The sequence below is a fragment of the Sprattus sprattus genome (genome assembly GCF_963457725.1).
Source record: "Sprattus sprattus genome assembly, chromosome: 13".
NCBI lineage: Eukaryota > Metazoa > Chordata > Actinopteri > Clupeiformes > Clupeidae > Sprattus > Sprattus sprattus.
This window is the reverse complement of record NC_137911.1, coordinates 5162673-5185521: the sequence shown is the minus strand read 5'-3', so window position 1 is coordinate 5185521 and position 22849 is coordinate 5162673. Positions and strand designations below refer to the sequence as shown.

General features: G+C 41.7%; 2 protein-coding genes across 2 annotated transcripts; both read right to left on the bottom strand.

Moving 5' to 3' along the window:
- Nucleotides 1–7055: 7055 nt before the first annotated feature.
- crls1 (cardiolipin synthase 1) lies at nt 7056–15605 on the bottom strand. The gene is made up of 7 exons (XM_080850580.1): nt 14632–15605; nt 14340–14477; nt 14099–14228; nt 13686–13771; nt 12238–12306; nt 7750–7841; nt 7056–7634 (listed from the first exon to the last, which is right to left on the bottom strand). The coding sequence occupies exons 1-7, from the start codon at nt 15265–15267 to the stop codon at nt 7544–7546; spliced, it is 1242 nt and encodes a 413-aa protein (XP_080706706.1). The 5' UTR covers nt 15268–15605; the 3' UTR covers nt 7056–7543.
- Nucleotides 15606–16015: 410 nt separating this feature from the next.
- Nucleotides 16016–22117, bottom strand: mcm8 (minichromosome maintenance 8 homologous recombination repair factor; the record flags this gene model as incomplete). Its single annotated transcript, XM_080849797.1, has 18 exons — nt 16016–16137; nt 16239–16428; nt 16535–16611; nt 16717–16926; nt 17451–17670; nt 18146–18341; nt 18704–18845; nt 18938–19078; nt 19182–19212; nt 19328–19526; nt 19964–20112; nt 20396–20481; nt 20604–20802; nt 21073–21176; nt 21337–21486; nt 21584–21666; nt 21759–21851; nt 21955–22117. The coding sequence occupies 18 exons, from the start codon at nt 22115–22117 to the stop codon at nt 16045–16047; spliced, it is 2526 nt and encodes an 841-aa protein (XP_080705923.1). The 3' UTR covers nt 16016–16044.
- Nucleotides 22118–22849: the final 732 nt, after the last annotated feature.

Below are 22849 nucleotides of genomic sequence, written 5' to 3'. Positions count from 1 at the left end.
CCAATTGAACTTTTAGTCGCCCATGGCTGAAGAGTAGCCGGACCACATTTCAAGGCGTTACCATTAAAGCTGTCGGACGAGTTCGATCAGATGCGAGTTGTGCAAACGCCGTCAAAACGCATCTTCCACTCAAAATGGCCGACTTCCTGTGGACCTGCCACCATGGCGTCAAGAGTCTTTTTGGCTCGTCCAAGCATGATCAAGACGTGTACCGAATTCCGTCAAGCTACGTCAAAATAAGCCCAATGCGCAGGGTTTTTTGCAATGTTCTAGGGGGCGCTACACAGCCATTTTGCTCTATCCATGGGCAAAAACTCTACCGAAGATGGACAGTTCCAGGCTTGATGTCCCTGGCAAATTTGGTCATTTTTCGAGCACTTTGACATATATTCGATTAAAACACCTAATTTTTGCTTTTTAATTTTTAACTAGGTGGCGCTATACATGTAATGACTGGTGATGGTATGGGTTGACATGGCACCTTGACACAAACATACAAGAACAATTTGGCCCTCCAAGGCCCTACGGTTCTCGGGATATTCGAAGAAAACTGTGTCGCGCCACCTACAGGCCAGTTGGTGTATAATCATATAAATCAATTTATTGCATTCCCCCCCGTGAACGGAATTCCACGAAACTTAACGTGCAGTCAGAATGTGTCATAATGATCCCACACCTCCGATTTCGTGCAGTTTTGACCTTGTCAACTTACAATTAAAATGTTTTACAACACTCCATATTTGCTTTTTCATTTGTAACTAGGTGGCGCTATACATGAAATAAGTGGCAGTGGAATGGTTGACGTGGCCTCTTAAGACCAACATACAAAAAAAATGTGATCCTCCTAAGCCCTAAAAAACCCAGAAAAAAAACTCTGACTAAACCTATATGACTGTCGCGCGGCGGTCATAATAATTGTATTTTAAGCATGTAATGCTCCTTTAATCTTTATTTAAACTCTTCTGTGGCAAGCCACAGATGCTGGTAATCTAGAAATCACATTTGCAACCAGTTAAAATGGAGCAAAGTTGACTCAACCTTTGTGTTGTGTGTCTGTGTATACCGCACTGAGCATGGAGAAAAGAAAGAAGAGCAAAGAATTGTCTGAGGATTTGAGAACCAAAATTGTAGAAAAGCATGGACAATCTCAAGGCTACTAGTCCATCTCCAGAGATCATAATGTTCCTGTGTCCACTGTGCGCAGTATCTTCAACAAGTTTACAGCCCCCTGGCATTGTCACTAACCTCCATGGATGTGGAAGGAAGAGAAAAATTGATGACAGAATGCAACAAAAGATTGTTTGAATGGTGGATAAATAACCTAGAACAACTTCCAAATAAGTTCAAGCTACCCTGCATACAAAGGGTACAACGGTGTCAGCTTGCACTATCCGTCGCCATTTGAATGAAATGAGATGCTATTGCAGGAGACCCAGAGGACCCCACTGCTGACACAGAGACATAAAAAAGCCAGACTGGAGTTTGACAAAACTTTCCTGGGGAAGCCAAAATCATTATGGGAGAACGTCCTGTGGATAGATGAGACCAAAGAAGAGCTTTTTGGTAAAGCAGTTTACAGACAACGAAATGAGGCCTTCAAAGAAAAGAACACGGTCCCTACAGGCTAATATGGTGGAGCTGGACCGATGTTTTGGGGTTGGAACCGTGGACTGTGTGCATGGCATCAGGAAATCTGAGGACTACCAAATAATTTTTGGGCGCAATGTAGGGCCCAATGTCAGAAAGCTGGGTCTCCGTCAGAGGACATGGGTCTTCCAGCAGGACAATGACCCATAGCACACTTCAAAAAGTACCCAGAAATGGTTAAGACAAAGCACTGGAGAGTTCTGAAGTGTCCGAGATGAGTCCAGATCTTAATCCCATAGCACAACTGGGGCATGATCTCAAATCAGTAGTTGGGAGAAGGAACCCTTCAAATGTGAGAGACCTGGAGCAGTTGGCAAAAGAAGAGTGGTCCAAAATTCCAGTAGAGAGGTGTAAGACACCACATTAATGGTTACAGGAAGCAATTCATTTCAGATATTTGTATTTCTTTATTTTTAAGGGTGTTCTACCCATTATAAAGTTGAGGGTGCCAATAATTTTGTCCGGCCCTTTTTTGAGTTTTATGTGGAATAGAGTCAGATTTGGCATTATTTCTCAGATTTTTTGTGTTTTTCCAAAAGCATTTGTAATTGCAACACTTTTCTGGGAGTAGTGGTGCATTATCTGACAGAAGTGCAGGGGTGCCAATATTTTTGTCCATGACTGTATGTATGTATACACTACCGTTGAAAAGTTTGGGGTCACTTAGAAAGGCCTTATTTTTCAAAGAAAAACACTTTTTCAATAACTCCATACGATTACATATCGACATTCAAGGAGCAAAGATAAGACGTCGTTGTGTGGTGAGAACTGATAGAAAATCGATAACAACAACAATCGCCGCCATTTTCTTTATTTTTTGTAACCTACAATAAATAAAGCAGGATTCCAGTCAATGGAAAAATGGCCTCTCTCTGGCCTCTCCCCACCCGCATTGTTGTTGTTTATGATTTTCTATCAGTTCTCACCACACAAGGACGTCTCATCTTTGCTCCTTGAATGTCGATATGTAATGGTATGGAGTTATTGAAACTTACTACGTGTAAAAAAGACTAGAAATTGAATGTTTATTTTTCATTGAATGTTTATATAAAGTTGCACTGGGTGCCTTTAAAGTGGTAAATTACTATTCTAGGTGGAAATATCGGGTTTTTAATGAAATATCTACATAGGTGTATAGAGGCCCATTTCCAGCAACTATCACTCCGGTGTTCTAATGGTACATTGTGTTTGCTAATCGCCTTAGAAGACTCATGGATGACTAGAAAACTCTTGAAAACCCTTGTGCAATTATGTTAGCACAGCTGAAAACTGTTTTGCGGGTGAAAGAAGCTATAAAACTGGCCTTTGAGCTAGTTGAGTATCTGGAGCATCACATTTGTGGGTTTGGTTATACCCTCAAAAGATAACTTTCATGTGAACCTCGCCAGTCTATTCTTGTTCTTATAAAACTGGCCTTCATTTGAGCTAGTTGAGTATCTGGAACATCACATTCGTGGGTTTGGTTATACCCTCAAAAGATAACTTTCATGTGAACCTCGCCAGTCTATTCTTGTTCTTAGAAATGAAGGTTATTCCATGTGAGAAATTGCGAAGAAAATGAACTTTTCCTACAACGGTGTGTACTACTCTCTTCAGAGATCAGTAAAAACGGGCTCTAACCAGAGTAGAAAGTGAAGTGGGAGGCCCCGGTGCACAACTCAGCAAGAAGACAAGTATATTAGAGTGTCTACTTTAAGAATTAGAAGCCTCACAGGTCCTCAAATGGCAGCCTTTTAAATGGTACCCTGAGGTGACTGGGATGCTGGCCTTATAGGCAGAGTGGCAAAGAAAAAGCTATCTGAGACTGGCCAATAAAAAGAAAAGATTGGTATGATATGGGCAAAAGAACACAGACATTGGACAGAGGAAGATTGGAAAAAAGTGTTCTGGACGAATTTAAAGTTTGAGGTGGATCATACAGAAGAACATTTATTAGACACAGAACAGGTGAAAAGATGCTGGAAGAGTGCCTGACGCCATCTGTCAAGCATGGTGGAGGTATTGTGATGGTCTGGGGCTGCTTTGGTGCTGGTAAAGTGGGAGATTTGTACAAGGTAAATAGTAGGGAAGGCTATCACTCCATTTTGCAACGCCATGCCATACCCAGTGCCAATTTCCTCCTACAACAGGACAATGACCCAAAGTGCACCTCCAAATTATGCAAGAACTATATAGGGAAGAAGCAGGCAGCTCGTATGCTGTCTGTAATGTAGTATAAGCGCAGTCACCAGATCTCAACCCCATTGAGCTGTTGTGGGAGCAGCTTGGCCGTATGGTACGCAAGAAGTGGCCATCAAGCCAATCCAACTTGTGGGAGGTGCTTCAGGAAGCGTGGGGTGAAATTTCTACAGATTACCTCAACAAATTAACAGCTAGAATGCCAAAGGTCTCCAATGTTGTAATTGATGCAAATTGAGCCTTTTTTGACAAAAGCAAAGTTTGAAGAACAAAATTGATATTTCAAATAAATATCATCATTTCCAAACTTGTCAATGTCTTGACTATATTTTCTATTCATTGTGCAACTCATTTGATAAATACAAGTGTGAGTTTTCGTGGAAAACATGAAATTGTCTGGGTGACCCCAAACTTTTGAACGGTAGTGTATGTTGTTATGTAGAGGGGTTAACTGTCTTCCACACCGTTCATAACTACCAATCAATGTTGAACAACTACGGAGCTAAATGAACTTGAATAACTCCATAGCAAATGAAATTAATACCTGAGGGCAGTGATTTGAGAGGCCCTCGCCACATGCTGGCTCCTGCAGCAGATGGAGACTCTGGCAGAGTGTGGCCCTCTGTGGTGCTTCATCCCCACCTGAGAGGGGCTCGGAGGGGGGAGGAAAGGGGAGAGGCTGCGTCGGCCGACTGGAGGATCATGTGGATGTTGTTCCTCTTAGCCAAAGAAGTGAAAAGCTAACAGAATGTTTTTTTCCTTTACTTTGGAATTTTTATGTTATGCCATAGCTGATGTCTGCTTTCCACAGATCTCTTCACTGAAGACTGCTGGGTAAGCCATCATTATTAAGTGAGTAAAAGCATATGCAAATCAGTCAGTGCACACATGCAGTACCATGCAGCCGTGCCCAGTGGAATTAGAATCTCCTACACTTTGCCTTTTACATCAGGACGTGAATGTGTTCAAAAGTCAACATTAAATGACATTCAAATCTTCAGCTATTCAAGAATTACCACATTACTTTGAATCCAATGTCATATACATAATAAGAAGGTTCACACATGGCAGTTATGTTCTAAAAACTATTTCTAAATTCTCAAAACTCTGAGTGGACATCTGAAAATGGAAATGCTTCTTCTGTCATCATATGAATATATACATATTCAAAGCAGCAATTAGGAGTTCTGTTCCAAACCTAGCAGGCCAACTACTAAGACACGCAAATACTTTGCAAACACTAACAACAGCCCAGCTGACACTGATATAAAGATTGCCAGCACTTGAATTGGTGTCTTTTGGCAGTATAACTGAAGTGTCACGCTGTGAAAGCTTTTCTTCCATTTTAACAGGGTATTCCAGCCCAGTACACAGAACTACATGGGCATATCCTGTATGGCTAGTGGGAAAGACACAGGTGTTTATCTGTCCTTCACATGACCATATGCTATCAAAATTAATTTGAGGATGGTATCAAAACCAGTTGCCTATAAAACCATACCTCACAAAGTGTCAAATTGTTGCATAGTGTTACTTTAAATGATGACCCAATGGTAATTTGGCAGAGCTAAGCTCTTTTCAGTCCATCCAGTAAAAATGGAGCAAAGACAAAACTTCTGATCAAACCTCCATCAACTTCAACAAAGCTAAAAAAAACAAACAAAAAAAAAAGCTACAGAGCTAATGCAGTTCACTCCTGATGAGTCTCAGACGCAACATACATACATGAGTCTCAGACACAACATACATACATGAGTCTCAGACACAACATACATACATGAGTCTCAGACACAACATACATACATGAGTCTCAGACACAACATACATACATGAGTCTCAGACACAACATACATACATGAGTCTCAGACACAACATACATACATGAGTCTCAGACACAACATACATACATGAGTCTCAGACACAACATACATACATGAGTCTCAGACACAACATACATACATACATGAGTCTCAGACGCAACATACATACATGAGTCTCAGACACAACATACATACATGAGTCTCAGACACAACATACATACATGAGTCTCAGACACAACATACATACATGAGTCTCAGACACAACATACATACATGAGTCTCAGACACAACATACATACATGAGTCTCAGACACAACATACATACATGAGTCTCAGACACAACATACATACATGAGTCTCAGACACAACATACATACATACATGAGTCTCAGACGCAACATACATACATGAGTCTCAGACACAACATACATACATGAGTCTCAGACGCAACATACATACATGAGTCTCAGACGCAACATACATACATGAGTCTCAGACACAACATACATACATGAGTCTCAGACGCAAAATACATACATGAGTCTCAGACACAACATACATACATGAGTCTCAGACACAACATACATACATGAGTCTCAGACGCAACATACATACATGAGTCTCAGACGCAACATACATACATGAGTCTCAGACACAACATACATACATGAGTCTCAGACACAACATACATACATGAGTCTCAGACACAACATACATACATGAGTCTCAGACACAACATACATACATGAGTCTCAGACACAACATACATACATGAGTCTCAGACACAACATACATACATGAGTCTCAGACACAACATACATACATGAGTCTCAGACACAACATACATACATGAGTCTCAGACACAACATACATACATGAGTCTCAGACACAACATACATACATGAGTCTCAGACACAACATACATACAACATTCAGAGGATTGCATGATGACAGTTGACCAAGAGACCAGGGAAGTGCCAATACCACCATATGCTGAGAATGATGCATCAAAACCTGCACCTGCATGGAGTCACTGCTCTACCACTTTGAAAGAAGAAAAAGGGAAAACAGGTGAGAAACTAAAAAGGTAAAGATGGCATGGTTCATCCCTCTTCACTAAAGAGGAGGAGTCCTGTCTCGGCCCCATGTCACGCCAATAAACCTTCGAAAATATGATCAAGTAAGACTAGCACATGGAACATCTACTGCTGGACGACGTCAGAACTTTCTCCGCCTCCCCAGAGCACATGGAGATCCACTGGCTTGTATGGAGCAATCCTTATGCACAACCCAACTGCTTAAAAGGGCCGCACACATTACATTGTTTAGCATTACATTCATATTTGACACTTCTCATTATGTGTATTCCTGTGTACGCATTTAGAAGACTGAAGTACTCACTGACAAATGTTTATGGGTTTTCATCTTTTATTATCCAAAATTATATATTCCTTTCTTTGAATAGGTCGTCTTGAATTCCGTAGAATTCCATTACACAATTTTTTCCCCCATAACATTGACTGCATGGTGTAAATAAACAGGTAAATGACAATTTTAAGCAAGACATAATTTGTGTTAATTTTCCGTAATTATTTATTTTTTTTAAATCAAAAAACATTTTCATTGGTGATCCAAACAACAACATTTTTAAAATTAGTAGCAAACCGTGCATTAATCAAGTCAGATTTGACAGTTGCTACATATCACACTGACAAAATGATTTATGTTCTGCAGTAAGCAGATCAATTTGGACTATAAAAAGACCTACAGGGATCTTCAAGGTTGAAAGACAAAGGCGTCTTCGCCTCCAAGTTCTAATCCAAGTACTTTTCTCAGCTTGGTTATCCAAGTGTTATTCCAGCTGCTGTTGCTTAAAAGTTGTCTCCATGACAATACAATTACTTTCTGTTATTTAATATCTTAACAGTTTTTCTACCATAATGGTAGTAGCTGTAACCAGATGCTGTAGTTGTCAAAGCGGTGATATACCTGTGAACAATGACAACGTTTAAAATAAGTACACTTATTTAAAGCCCTCGTATCCACACACAAACCAACGAGTAAGTAAATGTGAGTGCATTTGACAGGTCAGGGTTTGACTCACCACAGAGACTGAAGCAGCATACTGTCTGTGTAGTGAAAGACTGGAGAAGCCAGAGACACTGCCACCAAGAAGAGCTGAATAGCAGTGTTCACCTGCAAGAGTCAAGATAGCATTTCATTACGGTCATTGGGCCTTTTTTTATCCTAGATTCCACATTTTCTGAATTCTATGGGATTTTTGTGTTAGGTTTGATCATGTTTTACTAGCTTAAGTAGATACAATGAAATGAGCTCAATAGAAAGGAATCAAACTAAAATGAAAATACGATAAAGAAATAAAAACTACAAAATACTGTTTGAATCCAAGGCCTTAAATGAGTCGTTGAACCAGTTGTGTTATGAGCCACGTTTACTGTAAGACATAGATGGCTATTCGAAGTTCATTCAGACGTTTCACTAGTATGATTAAGTATGCTATGGGGGCATGGGGAAATACATTTTTCTGCTAGCCATTTTATCAAGAAAGCTTCAAAGATTTCCTGCAATCCCACCTTTGACTCTTAATCCAGTTGGTATTATAAAAATCATAACAGCCCTTCAATCATGTTCTTAAATCTTTCTTTCCCCCTGTAACCATTAAGTTGTAGCACTAAAAATACATCATTCATTTCTATAAATTCGGGGAAGGCCTCTGGCCCAGGCGGTTGCCTAGGGCGCTAAATGCCAAAGGGAGCACCCGTCACGCTGACTACAGGCTTGAGTTGGTCTTTCACAGTGCGGCTGAGCTATTGCCAAGCAACACAGTCCAGTGCTATGAGTAGCCTATACCATGTGTGCAAACTACACAATCAACAATCAACAAGTTCGGCGTACAACTGAAGCTAAGATAATTAATTTAGCTCACGACATGAGATAATATAGCTCGCTAAATGAGAACAGGCCAAGCCGGTCTGGCGACGTGCTCTAGTTAAGTTGTCTCGTCAGCTAAATTGCACGTGCACGTCCTGCTTCAAAAGGCAGGAAAGGTCTATCACCAAAACCATGATTTTTTTTTACGGTAAAATAGTCTTAACTCAAAGAAAAAGACTCATTTTTTTCTCCGCTAAGGCAGGATATGACCATGAACGCATTATGAAGAATTCAACAGCAATATAAGAAACTGTCTATAGGCTGTATAAGAAGTGATATCTTTTCCGGCGTCGAATATGTGACTTCTTGGTGCAGCGGTTAGAGCTCATGGATTGCATGCAACAGATCGCTGGTTCGACCCCCTTCGCCTCCGTAGTGATTGTAGTTTTACATCTCCTTGTAAATCGCTTTGAATAAAACCGTCTGCGAAATGACAATGTAAATGTATTAATAAGAAATTCAATAAATTGAAGCAATGAAAATATATTGTGTGTATTTCTCTCTTCTTATCATGCATCCACCTTTTGATATGCTGTGAAGTAGACTGAGGTAGACTTTATTCACTACTGCACAAAAACTAGTAACGTTTGCAAAACTATACGTTTGCAATGATGTTATTGCATTTGTTGATGACGTATGGTTAATAACATCGTGATTGTAGAAGGGACATAAAAACAAGATCTTAAACAACTTCGCCAATATTTCCGTAAGGGAGATGGATTACTGTCAATATAACACTGTCATATAATTATGAGTGCTTTGTTCTCCGCATCGCCGACATTACAAAAACGTAGGCTACCACTTACAAGGGAAAATGGATCATGGCGGATCGCAAAGAACACTCTCCCTACGCTAATCAAACTATCTAATGACTCATTTTAGTCCTTGCAATGGGATCCCTCCTTTTGCCAGGGGTGTGGCAAGTTTAGCCAGCTAAACTTAGCATAGCCTGCCCTGGAGCAGGTTAGTGCTAAGTGATATGTTACTATGGTCATTTATCAGAAGTTGCTTCGCCGAACCCGTTAAAGGGGCGTTCTCTTTTTTTAGCCTGAAATCTAGCTCGCTAAACTGCTTAGCGAGCGTCACCGAACAGTACCCAGTGCTCTGTGTAGCCTCTCTACTCTCTACTACACCTTCAGAGGACATGATCAAGGGTTTGCCAGAGGGTTCGCTAATGTCTATTTGTAAAAAGGACAGGATGTCTTACCAATCAAATCTATGATTTGCTCTGCCTGGGTTTGGAAAGGCATAGGTTACGTCATGGCTTACACCTTCATATCAACAATGACATGTAGCCTAATGTTTGTTTGTTAACAGATATCTATGCGAATAGCACTTAGCCTAACTGAAGGTACGACTTCTTGCAATACAACACAATAAACAAGTATCACACATACACTTTATGAATCGATGTTTAAGGTACGACTGTGAAAATGTTTACTTCATAAAAATACCTGTAATGTCAATGTAGCTAGAGAGAGGACTAACATAACAAACAGAGGAAAGACCTCTAGCCTCATGATTGACATGGATGTTTTTTAATGGATGTAAATGAGAACAAGTTAAACTCATTTTGAATGAATGGATGAGAGACTCAGATGAATACAGTCGTGGCCAAAAGTTTGGAGAATGACACAAATATACATTTTCACAAAGTTTGCTGCTTCCGTTCTTTAGATATTTTTGTCAGATGTTACTATGGAAGACTGAAGTATAATTACAAGCATTTAATAAGTGTCAAAGTCTTTAATTGACAATTACATAAGGTGGATGCAAGTCAATATTTGCAGTGTTGACCCTTCTTTTTCAAGACCTCTGCAATCCGCCCTGGCATGCGGTCATTTAACTTCTGGACCACATCCTGACTCTCACAGGAGCCCAGAATGGACACAGAGGACAGCATGTTGCTCTCTCACAGGAGCCCAGAATGGACACAGAGGACAGCATGTTGCTCTCTCACAGGACCCCAGAATGGACACAGAGGACAGCATGTTGCTCTCTCACAGGACCCCAGAATGGACACAGAGGACAGCATGTTGCTCTCTCACAGGAGCCCAGAATGGACACAGAGGACAGCATGTTGCTCTCTCACAGGACCCCAGAATGGACACAGAGGACAGCATGTTGCTCTCTCACAGGACCCCAGAATGGACACAGAGGACAGCATGTTGCTCTCTCACAGGACCACAGAATGGACACAGAGGACAGCATGTTGCTCTCTCACAGGAGCCCAGAATGGACACAGAGGACAGCATGTTGCTCTCTCACAGGACCCCAGAATGGACACAGAGGACAGCATGTTGCTCTCTCACAGGAGCCCAGCATGGACACATCAAAACACTGGCTCATGGCTTTGGCATGTTTAGGTTGAAGAGGCAGCTTGAATTTTGTGCTGCTATAGAAGACAAAGAAGGCAGAAGATTCGCTGCTACTGGCTAACTACTTTGTGTTTGGAGAAGTTTGAGAACCCAAGTTGACAAATGGATGATTACACTTTTTATTGAGCACAAGAAAAAGCGAAAGCGCGAGTCCTTGTCGCCAAAGAAGCGAAAACATGACAAGCAAAACAAAATAGGGACAGTCAACAGCTGAGAACGAGGATAAACACTGCGTAGCCTTTCCCAGACGGAAATCACTGATGAAGGACAAATGTTTTCAGAGCGACGCAGAAGTTGACTATTTAAGCAATATAGCACGAGTGGGAGTGGGGTAGGTAAGGGATAATCCCACGGGTGATGTTCGGCCGTAGCCATCGAGGCCGAAGGCCGAGTGGCGTAGGCAACAACACCCGTGGGATTATCCCTTACCTACCCCACTCCCACGAGTGCTATATTGCTTTTATAAAACAATTCCACTGTCAACAAATTAACATTTCAACACGAAGTTATTGATTAAAAATGGTTTATTTTGCCATTGTTTCTCCGCAACAAAAAATAGTTCCATTGTCAACGTCTTGGTTTGGAATTTTAAAAACTTTGAATTAACGGTTATCATCAATGCGAATGTTTCATCGCGGAGTGATTTATTTTTAGCTGTGAAAAGTCCCGTAACTGTAGGTATGTTGACGAATAACCTATAGCAAGGAACGTCTCTCGTCCAATCAGAAACAGCTAAATTACGCGCTAGAACCCAATTGTTTTATAATTCCTGCTAAACAGGTCATTTACCCTTCCAATCTGCAATGCAATGTGTTGTTTGATAGCTTAAGCTAGAGCATCGTCATGGGCATTGTTACCAACACAAGAAACTAGAAACACAAAACTAGAATTTATCTTTGTTATTTGGACCAAAAAGACCCATTGATGTCACCGAGATCATCCCACAGCTGCTTGAAATTATTGCCAAATGCCAATAAAAATATAACGTTAGCAATCTCTAAATATCTAAAGTAACCTCCTCACTTGACATATTACGGCTACTCCACGCAGTCGTAGAAAGGGACATCATTTTTGAAGAAGCTGCTGGCATCTGAAGGCCACCATAGGATGTATTCAGTTGGTTGAAAATGTGCAACCTCACTTCTTAATACAACTAAATCCTACACACTGCACCTTTAACTTATACCTCTTGAAATGTTTAAAAATGTTCACTTAAGCTTAATCCATTTTCAATAAAACAATGTGAGGAACAAGGGTCTTACCTTGCTTATAGTGGTTGGCTTTAACTGGGCTGTGGTGTAGCATGGGTTGAAAAACTTGCTGAGAGTAACCTGGTAAAACAGAGCTCTAATAAATAACTTTTCATTGTTATGGAACATTACAAAAAAGTGTATACTTCCGTAAGAACAGAAATATTGGCAATATATGGCTCTTCTTGAACAAAACAAGCAGGTATGTTGAATTACTCATTTTTGTAGACTGCTCATGTACAGTGTTCACCTCATCTCAACCTCATAATTGTCATGCAAACAGAAATATGTGTAGGGTTATGCACAATTGTAGCCTGGATACCAGCCCAAACCCCGCCCACAACATTTTTGGTCAGGGAGATTTGGTCTGGCTCTGGGCTAATTGGGAGAGAGTTTCATCGGTCGGATAAAACCGGACCAATCAAATTGTCAGGGCGGGCTTTATACGTTGATGGACAGATACCAACGCTTGAGTTGAATTAACCGGTAGATTCGAACTCCGACCAAGATGGCCGCGTCTCGGGTGCTTAGTGGGGAATATTTTATGTGAATTAAGCCATCTACACGACTTTTTAATGTCTACATTGACTTGGTTAGTTGTGCATGTGCAACACGTATGTTGCAGAGTATTGTTTGTCTTAACTAAAGCTCTCTAGACCATTATTGTTAGATCATTGCTAACGCGTACACAAAAAACCCATTGAAACCAACTGTAGCTTGTAGCCTTAATGCTAATTAATTAACGTGAGCAGGCATATCTCAACAGACATTGACAGCGCATTCATTTTGAAAGAGGAACAGAGAAACGCGATCAAGGCATTTGTCGATTGAAAAGATGTTTTTGCCGTCCTTCCTACGGGATCAGGTAAAAGTTTAATCTATCAGATGGTAATACTACGTTGCTCTGATTGGTTCTAGGTATCCAATTCAGCGAATAGGCATTTTCTTTCCTGGTTCGTTGAAACACGCCCCATAATCACAGCCCAAAGGTTCGGTATCAGACTCATATTCTGACTAGAATCATGAGTATGACATCGTCAGGCTAGCACAATTGTACAATAAGGCTACAAAGCTTCTATTTATAGTCAGACACATTGCTAGAATGACCAGATGCAAACAGATGTTTACCAACCGATCCCCCAGCATTGCCTTCTACTCTCAGTGCATGCACCTAAATGACATGGAGCTACCCAAGCGTCTACTGGGGCACTCAATCCAAATCCACATTCTAGCCCCATAAATTGGTTAAGTATTTTCTGTGCACAGAACATGAGTGGGAATGAGTGCGCTGAAACTGTGGTCAAGTCTGGAAACCCCCACCCCACACATTTCTAACTCACATATATTAACAATGTGGAAATGAACAGTGTTGGTAAACTGGATGACCTCATTTTTCTAGATATGGTAAGATACCATGCCTGCTAAGGGGGCAGATCAGGCATGGTGTCATTTCTACTTACTGGGGGTGGAACAGTCTTGTAGCGGACATAGAAAACAGCAGCTATCAGGGCAACATCCCTGGAGATGATCAAAGCAGTAAGCGGAGCTGTTAAAAGAAACCATAAAGACATCAGATCAAAGTCCACAGCAAATAGGATGCCGCTGCCCTGTATGGTGCTTTCATGTTCAGCTACTCAGTCTAAGTATCCATATCTAAAATACTGCATTTAACAGAAAACAAACTGAAAACCCAACTCACAGCAAGCTTCAGCAAACTACATTACATACAAGAAAGAGCTAAATAAACTAAACAAACAAAACAAAAATTAATCTTTTGAAAATGTTTAATCGAGATGCCAGTAACTGTCTTTAGGGGACTTATAATCAGGGGTGGTCTTCCTTCACATCTGTGGCTAAAGCTGAGCAAACATACCTGGGATGAGGTTGGCATAGGTCAGGCTGACATAGAGCGCACTGATGAGGATCTTGTCAGCCAGAGGGTCCAGAGCACTACCCAAAGCAGACTTCTGACTAGGCCAATTGCGTGCGATCCAGCCATCCAACTGTCAATTTACACACAGCAAACAGCAAATACTGTTAATGTACATGAAATTCATAAAGCTTGCTAGGTTGCAGAGTAACAACCTAGAATATTTTGACTTAATTCAACCTACCAGATCAGTAGCTCCAGCCAAAACGAAAAGGCCAAGTGATAAGTGAAAGTAGCGCTCAATTATCAAGTAACCCAAAAATGGGGCCAGCACAATCCTGGCCATACACAGAAAGTTGGGTATTGTCCATGGATTTTCATACTAAAAGGGAAAAAAGAAATAGGATTAGTGTGTGGCCTAAATAACTTCAAACTATCTGGTTTGACTACTTAAAAGGGTACTTTTAAGGGCTAGCAAACAATTTACCCCCAATGCTATGACTGAGACGTAAAACAATATCCGACACTTCACTTACCAACTCTTTGAACTGAAAATGTTCGTGGTGAGGTGCCGGTGCCTTATCATCTTGCTGACAAGATACACTTTCCCTTGAATCCTGTTGCAATGAGCTTGGCTCTTCGTCCGAAAGGGGTTTCTTTGGACTGGGGCAACAAAAACCTCTTACTCCAGAGTGAACGGATAAACTTGGAAGCGGAACTCGGACTCTTAAAACACGAGTGGAATCGAACACTTGAAGGTTAAAGTTACACGCTGGAGGCTTGGACCGCCAGATCGAAGGCGTGAGATTATTTGTCCTTTCGTTTACTAGTAAACAACTTTCCCGATTTTTTGGCAGCGGTGTAAATGAGACAGGCTCAGGGTGGCCCAGGCAGTGACCACTAATAACCTCGGTGTTGAAAGTTGACTTACGGTCATGCAGTCTGCCATTGTGCGACAACCTGGGCCATTGTTCAAGATAGCAAACTTTTTGTTTTAAACGCTGGTGCCAATTCAGCTCTGTTCTGGTCGTCTTCGAGGGTGTTTTTTGACACCATGCCGCACCCTTCCACACTTTTGGGCATCGAATGGCAGCAACATTACTACAGTTGAGGGAAGGTATGTGCCCTCTCACACAGTAAAACAAACTATTTTTGCGAACTGCCAAAAACATATCCAATTCTTATCCAGCTGCCAGACGAGCAACTGACCAAGCTTCATTGATCTTGTTTCCTTTCACTGCTTATCTGAGAAGTGTGACACAATTGCACAATTTCTTCATATTTGGTAGAATCCGTGCATCAACCGCACCATTCAACGTGTTCCATCTTGCCGTATTCCGGGTCGTTCGCGTTTGCGACAGTGCATTATTCCATGATGACAAATTTAACCCTTCAACACTTAGTTTAAGGGGTGTAATTCATTCTGTAAATCCACAATTAATAATGGAAACAATACAAGTAATTACGTCGGGGCTTTATGACTATTTATGAACACGTTTGCAATTGCTGATTTCATTCATCATTTCCTTAGAGGGCGTCCGTCATACACATGCGCAAATGTACTAGCACGTATACTGCACCTGCCCCATGGCGCTACGTGCGTTATGTCCGTTACATAAGTCACCCCCCACACAAACCAGCACACACGCGCGCTCCTTGAAATGCACACAATAAATGGCAAACAGCTCCATTACTTGTTAGTGTAATTGATAATGGTAAAGGAATTATTATAACAACAATTTTTAGTTAGATCCGTAGCTGTGAATTAAAGATGGGTATGAACTTAATTAAATAGCTTTGCAATATTTTGTTTAATTCAACAAGAATGTATTTATTTAACATAAAGAAAAGTAGTTAACAAAAATAGACAGGTTTAACAAATAATTAAAAAATGTACTCAATATACATTAAACTGAACATTTGGGCAAGGCGCTGGTGACACTTCAAGCTCAGATGGTCTGTAGTTGGTAAAGTTTGTTTCCTTTCTTCAAGAGGAAGCCCTGTTCATTCAGGGTACTGACAAAACCTTCAAAATCCACAACCTGGAAACAAATTCAGGATTGTAATTGCAAACACGGTGTAGCTGCTGCATAATAATTAGCAAAGACTGTTTTTGATGTCCAGCTTTTCAAAAGCCTCTTACCTGAATGTTCAGTTCCTTTGCCAGCTGCCGCAACTGCTGATATTCAAAGGTGGTTTTGTGCATGCGCTCAGCCACCTGATTGAGTGCAGCCACAAACCTCTTGACCTTTGACCTGTTGCTCATCCCTGAACCCAGCTGAGACCGCTCGAAGTCCAAACGCCCAAATTCATCCGAGTAAGTGTCCGTTAGGCTAGCAGTGAAGAGAGAGAATGAAAGGAAAAGAAAGAGAGAGAGCTTTACCAGAGCATTCTGATATTTTTAAAAGAGGATAGTCAGAGCCAGTGTGGGTGAAGTACCTGTGCTTCATAATCTCCACCACATCCTCAGCATCAGCTTGAGTGGCTTTCTCCCGAAGCTCTAGTCGGGCCCTTGCCTTCAAACCAACAGAAACACAACAAACAAAAAACAAACAAAAACTATTATTTAGTGTGAACTATCATTCACCATGATGAGCTGGCATTCTGTGTGCGTGTGGCACCTCTGTGAGTCGTATGAGAGACTCCAGCTGGCGGGTGGTGATGGGCGTGCTGTCGGTCCCGTTGTTCTGTCTCCGCAGCTCCAGGTAGAAGTCCTGCAGCACCTGCGCAGCCTCAGCGGACAGGGTGGGCTGGACGTAGTGGCGGGCATAGCTCACGTACTTCCTCAGTAGCTGGTGAGGGATGGGGTCAAAGCTTTCACCAGGTGCCACCTGTGAGTCAGGAAAAAAATAAATAAACATTTCATCATACAATCTTAAAAGGTCATGATCTGTCATGTGTATGACTAACTTGAATTAGTTATGTTTGCCAGTTGATGCGTGTATAATACTGGACACTACTTAAAAACTGAAGTATCTACAGTAATAGCATAGCACCTTACACACTTATCTACAGTAATATCATAGCACCTTACAGACTTGTAGTGGACCTTATTCTGATCTTTAAAGGTGCAGTAAGTGGCAAAAGTTTTTTTTAAATTTGAGCTCAACAGCCAAATCAAATGACACCCCTCCCCTCCGTGCTTCTGAAGCAAAATGTTGATTGGCTGGAATTTTGTATCGGTTGGTCCGAGCCTATATGTTTGTTTCCCATTCACAGAGCCAAGACCTGTGTACGAACATCTAGAGGATGGTGAGGAGTTATTCACTGCATTTAACTAAGTGTATTGGATTCAAATCACAGACTGCACCTTTAAGAAACCCATGAGTACTCTAAGGGACTCCAGCTTCCTTACCTTCAGCCTATCAGAGAGGGGTTTGTCAGAGGGGATCTCTAGGATGGAGATGTTGGAGTCCTGGGTGCTGCAGCGGCTCACTGAGGCACTGCTGAGTGTGCCCTTCCTGCCTGAGCGCATCGCCATGACGTGCTCCGACAGCATGTGGTCGTGGTCTTCATTTGGCGTGTCCAGCAGGATGAAGACCAGGTCAAACCTGGAGAGCAGGGCGCTCCCCATCCTGAGGGAAGTGAACTTTAACTCATGACCTAACTCAAGTAGGTAAAGCACCAAAGGTCAATAGTTTGGTGGTATCAATTTCATGAAAAAAACATTTTTCTGGTAGAAGCACCTGCTCGGACTGACGGACTGACTTTTGATATGGTTAAGGTAGGGTGAGGCCTTGGATTACTTTTCTAAAACCCCAGCTTTCATCCAGCTCCTTCTTTATTTTATGTGCAATATTTCTTATCTGACTTCCCGGGCGAAATTTTTCTTTAACTGCCGCTAATTACACCTCTAGTTTCCACACTGTTTGTTTACTTTGGAGTTGCTATGCTAAGAGCTAAGCTAGGACATGGCTGTGTATGGCTGCATGTGCCATTAACTCAAGTTATTTATGAGCCAAAGGTAACTAAATCGTTCAAGTCGATCCAGAAGGAAAAACAAGAAACACTACATTTGATCAGTGGTTTATCAGGTAAAAAATAGCGTACTTGAGGTTCTCCGAGACAGTCTTGCCCTTATTATAATGACCTCCCACTGGGTTGGCAGCGGCGATGATGGATGTCCGGGCAGGAAGCGTGCACACAATCCCAGCTTTGGCCAGACTGATGCTCTGTTGCTCCATAGCTTCCAGAAGGGCCTGGTGCTGACTGCCCATTTTGTCAAACTCATCAATGCAACAGATACCTGCAGCAACACATTTATATAAATGGGTCAATTAGCCACTGAGATTGCTTCCATAGATGAACCCAAAAGGACATGTAAAACTTTGAGTGTCTGTGTCACCTACAGGTTGAAATCATTTATTTTCAAGAGAAATAAAGATTTCAAAAAGGTGATGAATGGTCTGAAATTAAAATCAAACCCATGTATAAGCCTAAAAGGGTGTGTAAGTAGTTGGGGTGGAGTTAAGATGCTCTACAGCTACTTCAGACACAAATAAAGACAACCATGGTATCAACTGGAGTGGCTGCCATTTTGAAATTGTACTGTTGTTATCAATCAGGACATGGCATTGAGCTGTGGCTATAGAAGCCATGCGTCATCACCTTGATCTCCCAACACCAAAGCCCCAGCCTCTAAAGCATAGTCTCCAGTGCCACTGTCTCTGGACAAAGACACAGTCAACCCAGCGGTAGTGGTGGTGTTCCCACACACATAGATGCCACGTGGAGCAACCTTGCACACAGCCTGGAGGTACACAAATGGACCAGCTATTCAATTATACATTCATAAAGACCACTCATCATCATATGTGTCTTGTTTTTGACACGGAGATGTACCTGTAACATCTGACTTTTGCCAAGACCTGGATCACCAACAATCAGCAGATGAGGGTCTCCTCTGATAGGGATTCGGTTCTTGTCATCAACATATTTTTGACAGCCACCAAATAAGGCCATAGCCAGTCCTGCTTTCACCGACTACAATACAATAATACAAATCCATAATTACAAGAAGTTAACCCCCCTAAAAACACTTCAAATGTAACAGATGCCTGTCGTGTAATATGGGATTCAGACTCACCAAATGCCCATATATGACCGGGCAGAGGGAACTGCAAAAGAACACATAACCCAAAAGTTACACCAAAAGATGACTAATCCAACACCCAATGTTTAAATGATTGGATAAGTCAAGTTGGTACACAACACACTGTGGCTGATTTTTACTTGACAATAAGTTTGAATAGATCCTCTTGGGCTTGGATCTCCTGGATAGCGTAGAGATCCTTGAGAGAAAACTCCATGGATGTCCCCTGGCATTCTGGCTCAGAGGTGTCCTTTGACCTCTGACCTTTGGAGTTGCTGACAGAGTTTGCCTCGATGTACAACAGGAACATGCACTTGTCCTTTTTGTTCCTCCCGGCTCCTGCCACGGAAGCCAGAGGGAATGTGATTAGCTTCTTTTTCAGGTGGTTATGAAAATGGATTATGGTTTATGAACATGAATTTAAATAAATCTTGAACATCTAATTATGGCAACATATTGGCATCCAGAGGTACGTCTTCATGTGGAGGGAGTATGATACCGCAGGGTCACTGGACTGAGTCCAGCAGGTGGCATATGTCAGACCACGGGCCACAAGCTGATGCCGACCAAGATGGGCCTGGCCACCATCTTGGCTGCTTGTCCTCTCTTAAAATAGTCGGCTCAACTCAAATGACCTGCTGGGCTTGGTAGGTCTCCTAACTTAACTCTCCCACTGCTGATTCATCAGAAACCTGATCTATCTTACGGATGCTGTGTGTTTGTGTGGTCACTGAGGTCTGGGGTGGAATCAGGTTTTGCATGCATGCATGTATTACCTTCATCACTGGAAACTTTGACCACGCCAGTGATGGTGACCATGTCTCCAGGCACACAGCTGTCCACCAGGTCCTGAGTCAGCTCACACTCCACGGTCCGTGGGATCCGGCCCGACTCCCTCTGGTCACCGGAGATCAGCTCCTGAACCCTAGGGGATACACAAAGTAAAAAAAAGCTTGGAACAAATACATGAAATACCTAAAATCGTCTATTAATACACCAGTACAAGATGACCTGCTGGATGTCTATAACATACAAGAATAACATGACATCTTTTTTTATAAATTATATAAAATAAATAACTTTGGTGTTCCCATTCAAAACGATAAGTCAAATTACAAATAGTATCTGTACTGTGCGGTGTCATTCTAATACATCTGTAACACAGTATAAAACACATAAATCTGACATAATAATGCAGTCTGAGTTACTTTATGGATTGCCAGTCTACTGTAAGGGTCTGGGGTGAACTTCGGTTTGGAGTGAAAGATCGGCCTCGACATTCATACTGAATACACTGCAAAAGATAATTAATTATACATAATCAGTTACCACAATCAATAAATTACACACACACACACATAAATATGAAATGTGTGATTCACAATTTAACAAAAAAAATGTTTTCCTAAAATGAACCTTTGTGGGTGTAGTGAACTTCCCATCAGGCAAGTGCAGGCTCTGCGTGTCCCCACAGCTGTTGCAGGTGAAGGCCAGTTTGGTGCAGATTGGCCTGATGTTGCTGACCCTCACTACGGTCCCCCTGATGGCAACATACTTTCCATACAGGTTGGCCCTGAGTGTCCTCAGTGGAGTGAGCGGCTCATAGTTATACACCCTGGTGAACAGCAGAAGCATATTCTCCTCTCACTACATGTCGCATTCAGAACTTTCCAGAATACATTTGCACAAGTGATGATTAGATGATTCCAGGTGTTGAACTGCGTTTCATTTCACATTAATGAGTCAAGTACATTTTAAAATGATGTCTACACAAAAACCTAAAATGATTTGGACTCATTTGTACCAGCTGGTCTGGTATTAGAGTTTTCATAGACTTCAAGAGTGTAAGGAGGCCTATTCTTTGTCAGAGCTACTATCACTGTACCTAGCACTGATATGTGGTATGTTGATGATTGGCGTAGCATCACTGGGCATTCCCTCCTGGCTCTTTAAATCAGCAGCATGTCTCTCCAGATCCTTTGTCAAGACCTGACACAGCAAAGTAATACATGTACACAAAGGGAGGACATTTTTCTTTACAGAAAATGTAAACAAACAGTTATTAGACAAACTATGGTTTGACTGTCTTACTGCAGAAAATGATGATAGGTTCCCAATGAACGTGAGTTCGGTACACTGAAACACTTACTTGATGTATGGCAAGTCCTAGGCAGTCTAGGGTCTTCTCAGGCATCTCTCTGAGCTCTTTGGCTACATCAGGCAAAGCACTAGAGAGCTGCTTATTCTGAAGGCAGTCTTTGAAGTCCACCAAGATGCTGCCTTTGTTTTCAATTTCATCCTATTCAAGGGGGAGGCCAGGAAGGTATCATGTATCACAAAGCAAATATGACAGTTGTAGTCGCAAAAGAATGTGTTTGATTCCCCACATAACGTACCTTGTCATAAAGCTCTATTTGTGATAGGAAGTATTGTTCAAATGCCTTTATCTTTTCAATGTATGGACCGCTCTCAACGAAACCTGGAAGTAGGAAAAGATCATTCAAATCTGTCATGTCAGCTGAAAGGTGACTGGGAGCATAATAATACACAGTAATTAACTACACCACTCACCTTGGGAAAAATAGAGTCTCCACCCTTTGTAGGGGCATGTTATGTCAAGGGTCGCTTGTATCACCTGAGACTGTTGAGGCAAATGTCCTGGGCCTGTGTAAGAACAAAAACGAATTAAAACACAACACTGACACAGGATACTCTCTGTTTTACGGGAGTTAGATTTCACTTATGAAATTCCAAGAAGACTGTTGACCTCGTTGCGAGTGGCTTGATGTCGAGTTGATGTGTCCTCTACTCCAAGGTCGCCCCCTCCAGGAACGGTTCTGTCCAGAATCCCATCCCCCTCTCCTACCTGTCCAAGCCCCGGAGCCTCCCGCAGAACCTCCTCTAGAGTAACCTCGACCCTGGCCTCTCATCTCCTCGCAGAAAATGCAGAGATGTTATTTAGCTCATATTTATTGTTACAGCCATAGTTACACCGGATTCAGTGTGTTAAGGATACATGGTATATCAACACTCTCGCGCGGGCTTTTGTTTAGTTGTTAGCGAGGTACTATTTACTTATGACTATGAACGTCGGTGTGTATTGAACTAAAACAGCTGATCAACTGCCTAACATTACCATCTCACCATCATTAATTCCCTAAACACCCGTGATGAATAACAGCGGCCGAACACAGATAACTAGTAACGTGTTACTACATAAACAGTGACAATAATTACCTAGCTAGCCAGTGTAAAGCTAATGTTTCTAGATGAATGTTTGAACCATTTAGGGCAACTTTACTGTAAATAGCTGTGAACTCTTGTGTTAACTTAATATGACAGAGGTTGGTGAGAAAATAAACCTACAATGAACCTACAACTTACCTTCAAAACTCTTCTGTCTTTCAACGTTGCCGCTATAATGTCGTCACTTCCGCTTTTAATGCGCATTTTGATATTGGCGACGGAGAAAATCTACCTTTACGTTACCAAACCGTGTAATCAAAATAATCTAACACATGAGTTTATAGTGCGTTAGAGAGGGTGGCATACGTAATATTTCGTTTCGATACTGTGTAAAGGTTACTCGTGAAATGCAGATATGCCATTTCGTCAGAGTGAATTTGCACAGCCCATGTACGACAGTAGGTGGCGTTGAAGAC

Excerpts from the sequence above, each read along its gene's own strand:
- crls1 (XM_080850580.1), bottom strand. The coding sequence starts at position 15,267 with ATGTTTTTGGCAGTTCGCAAAAATAGTTTGTTTTACTGTGTGAGAGGG. Across the intron at positions 13,772-14,098 it reads CTATGCCAACCTCATCCCAG|CTCCGCTTACTGCTTTGATC; the intron begins GTATGTTTGCTC and ends TTCTTTTAACAG. Across the intron at positions 12,307-13,685 it reads ACAAGACTGTTCCACCCCCA|GTTACTCTCAGCAAGTTTTT; the intron begins GTAAGTAGAAAT and ends CTGTTTTACCAG.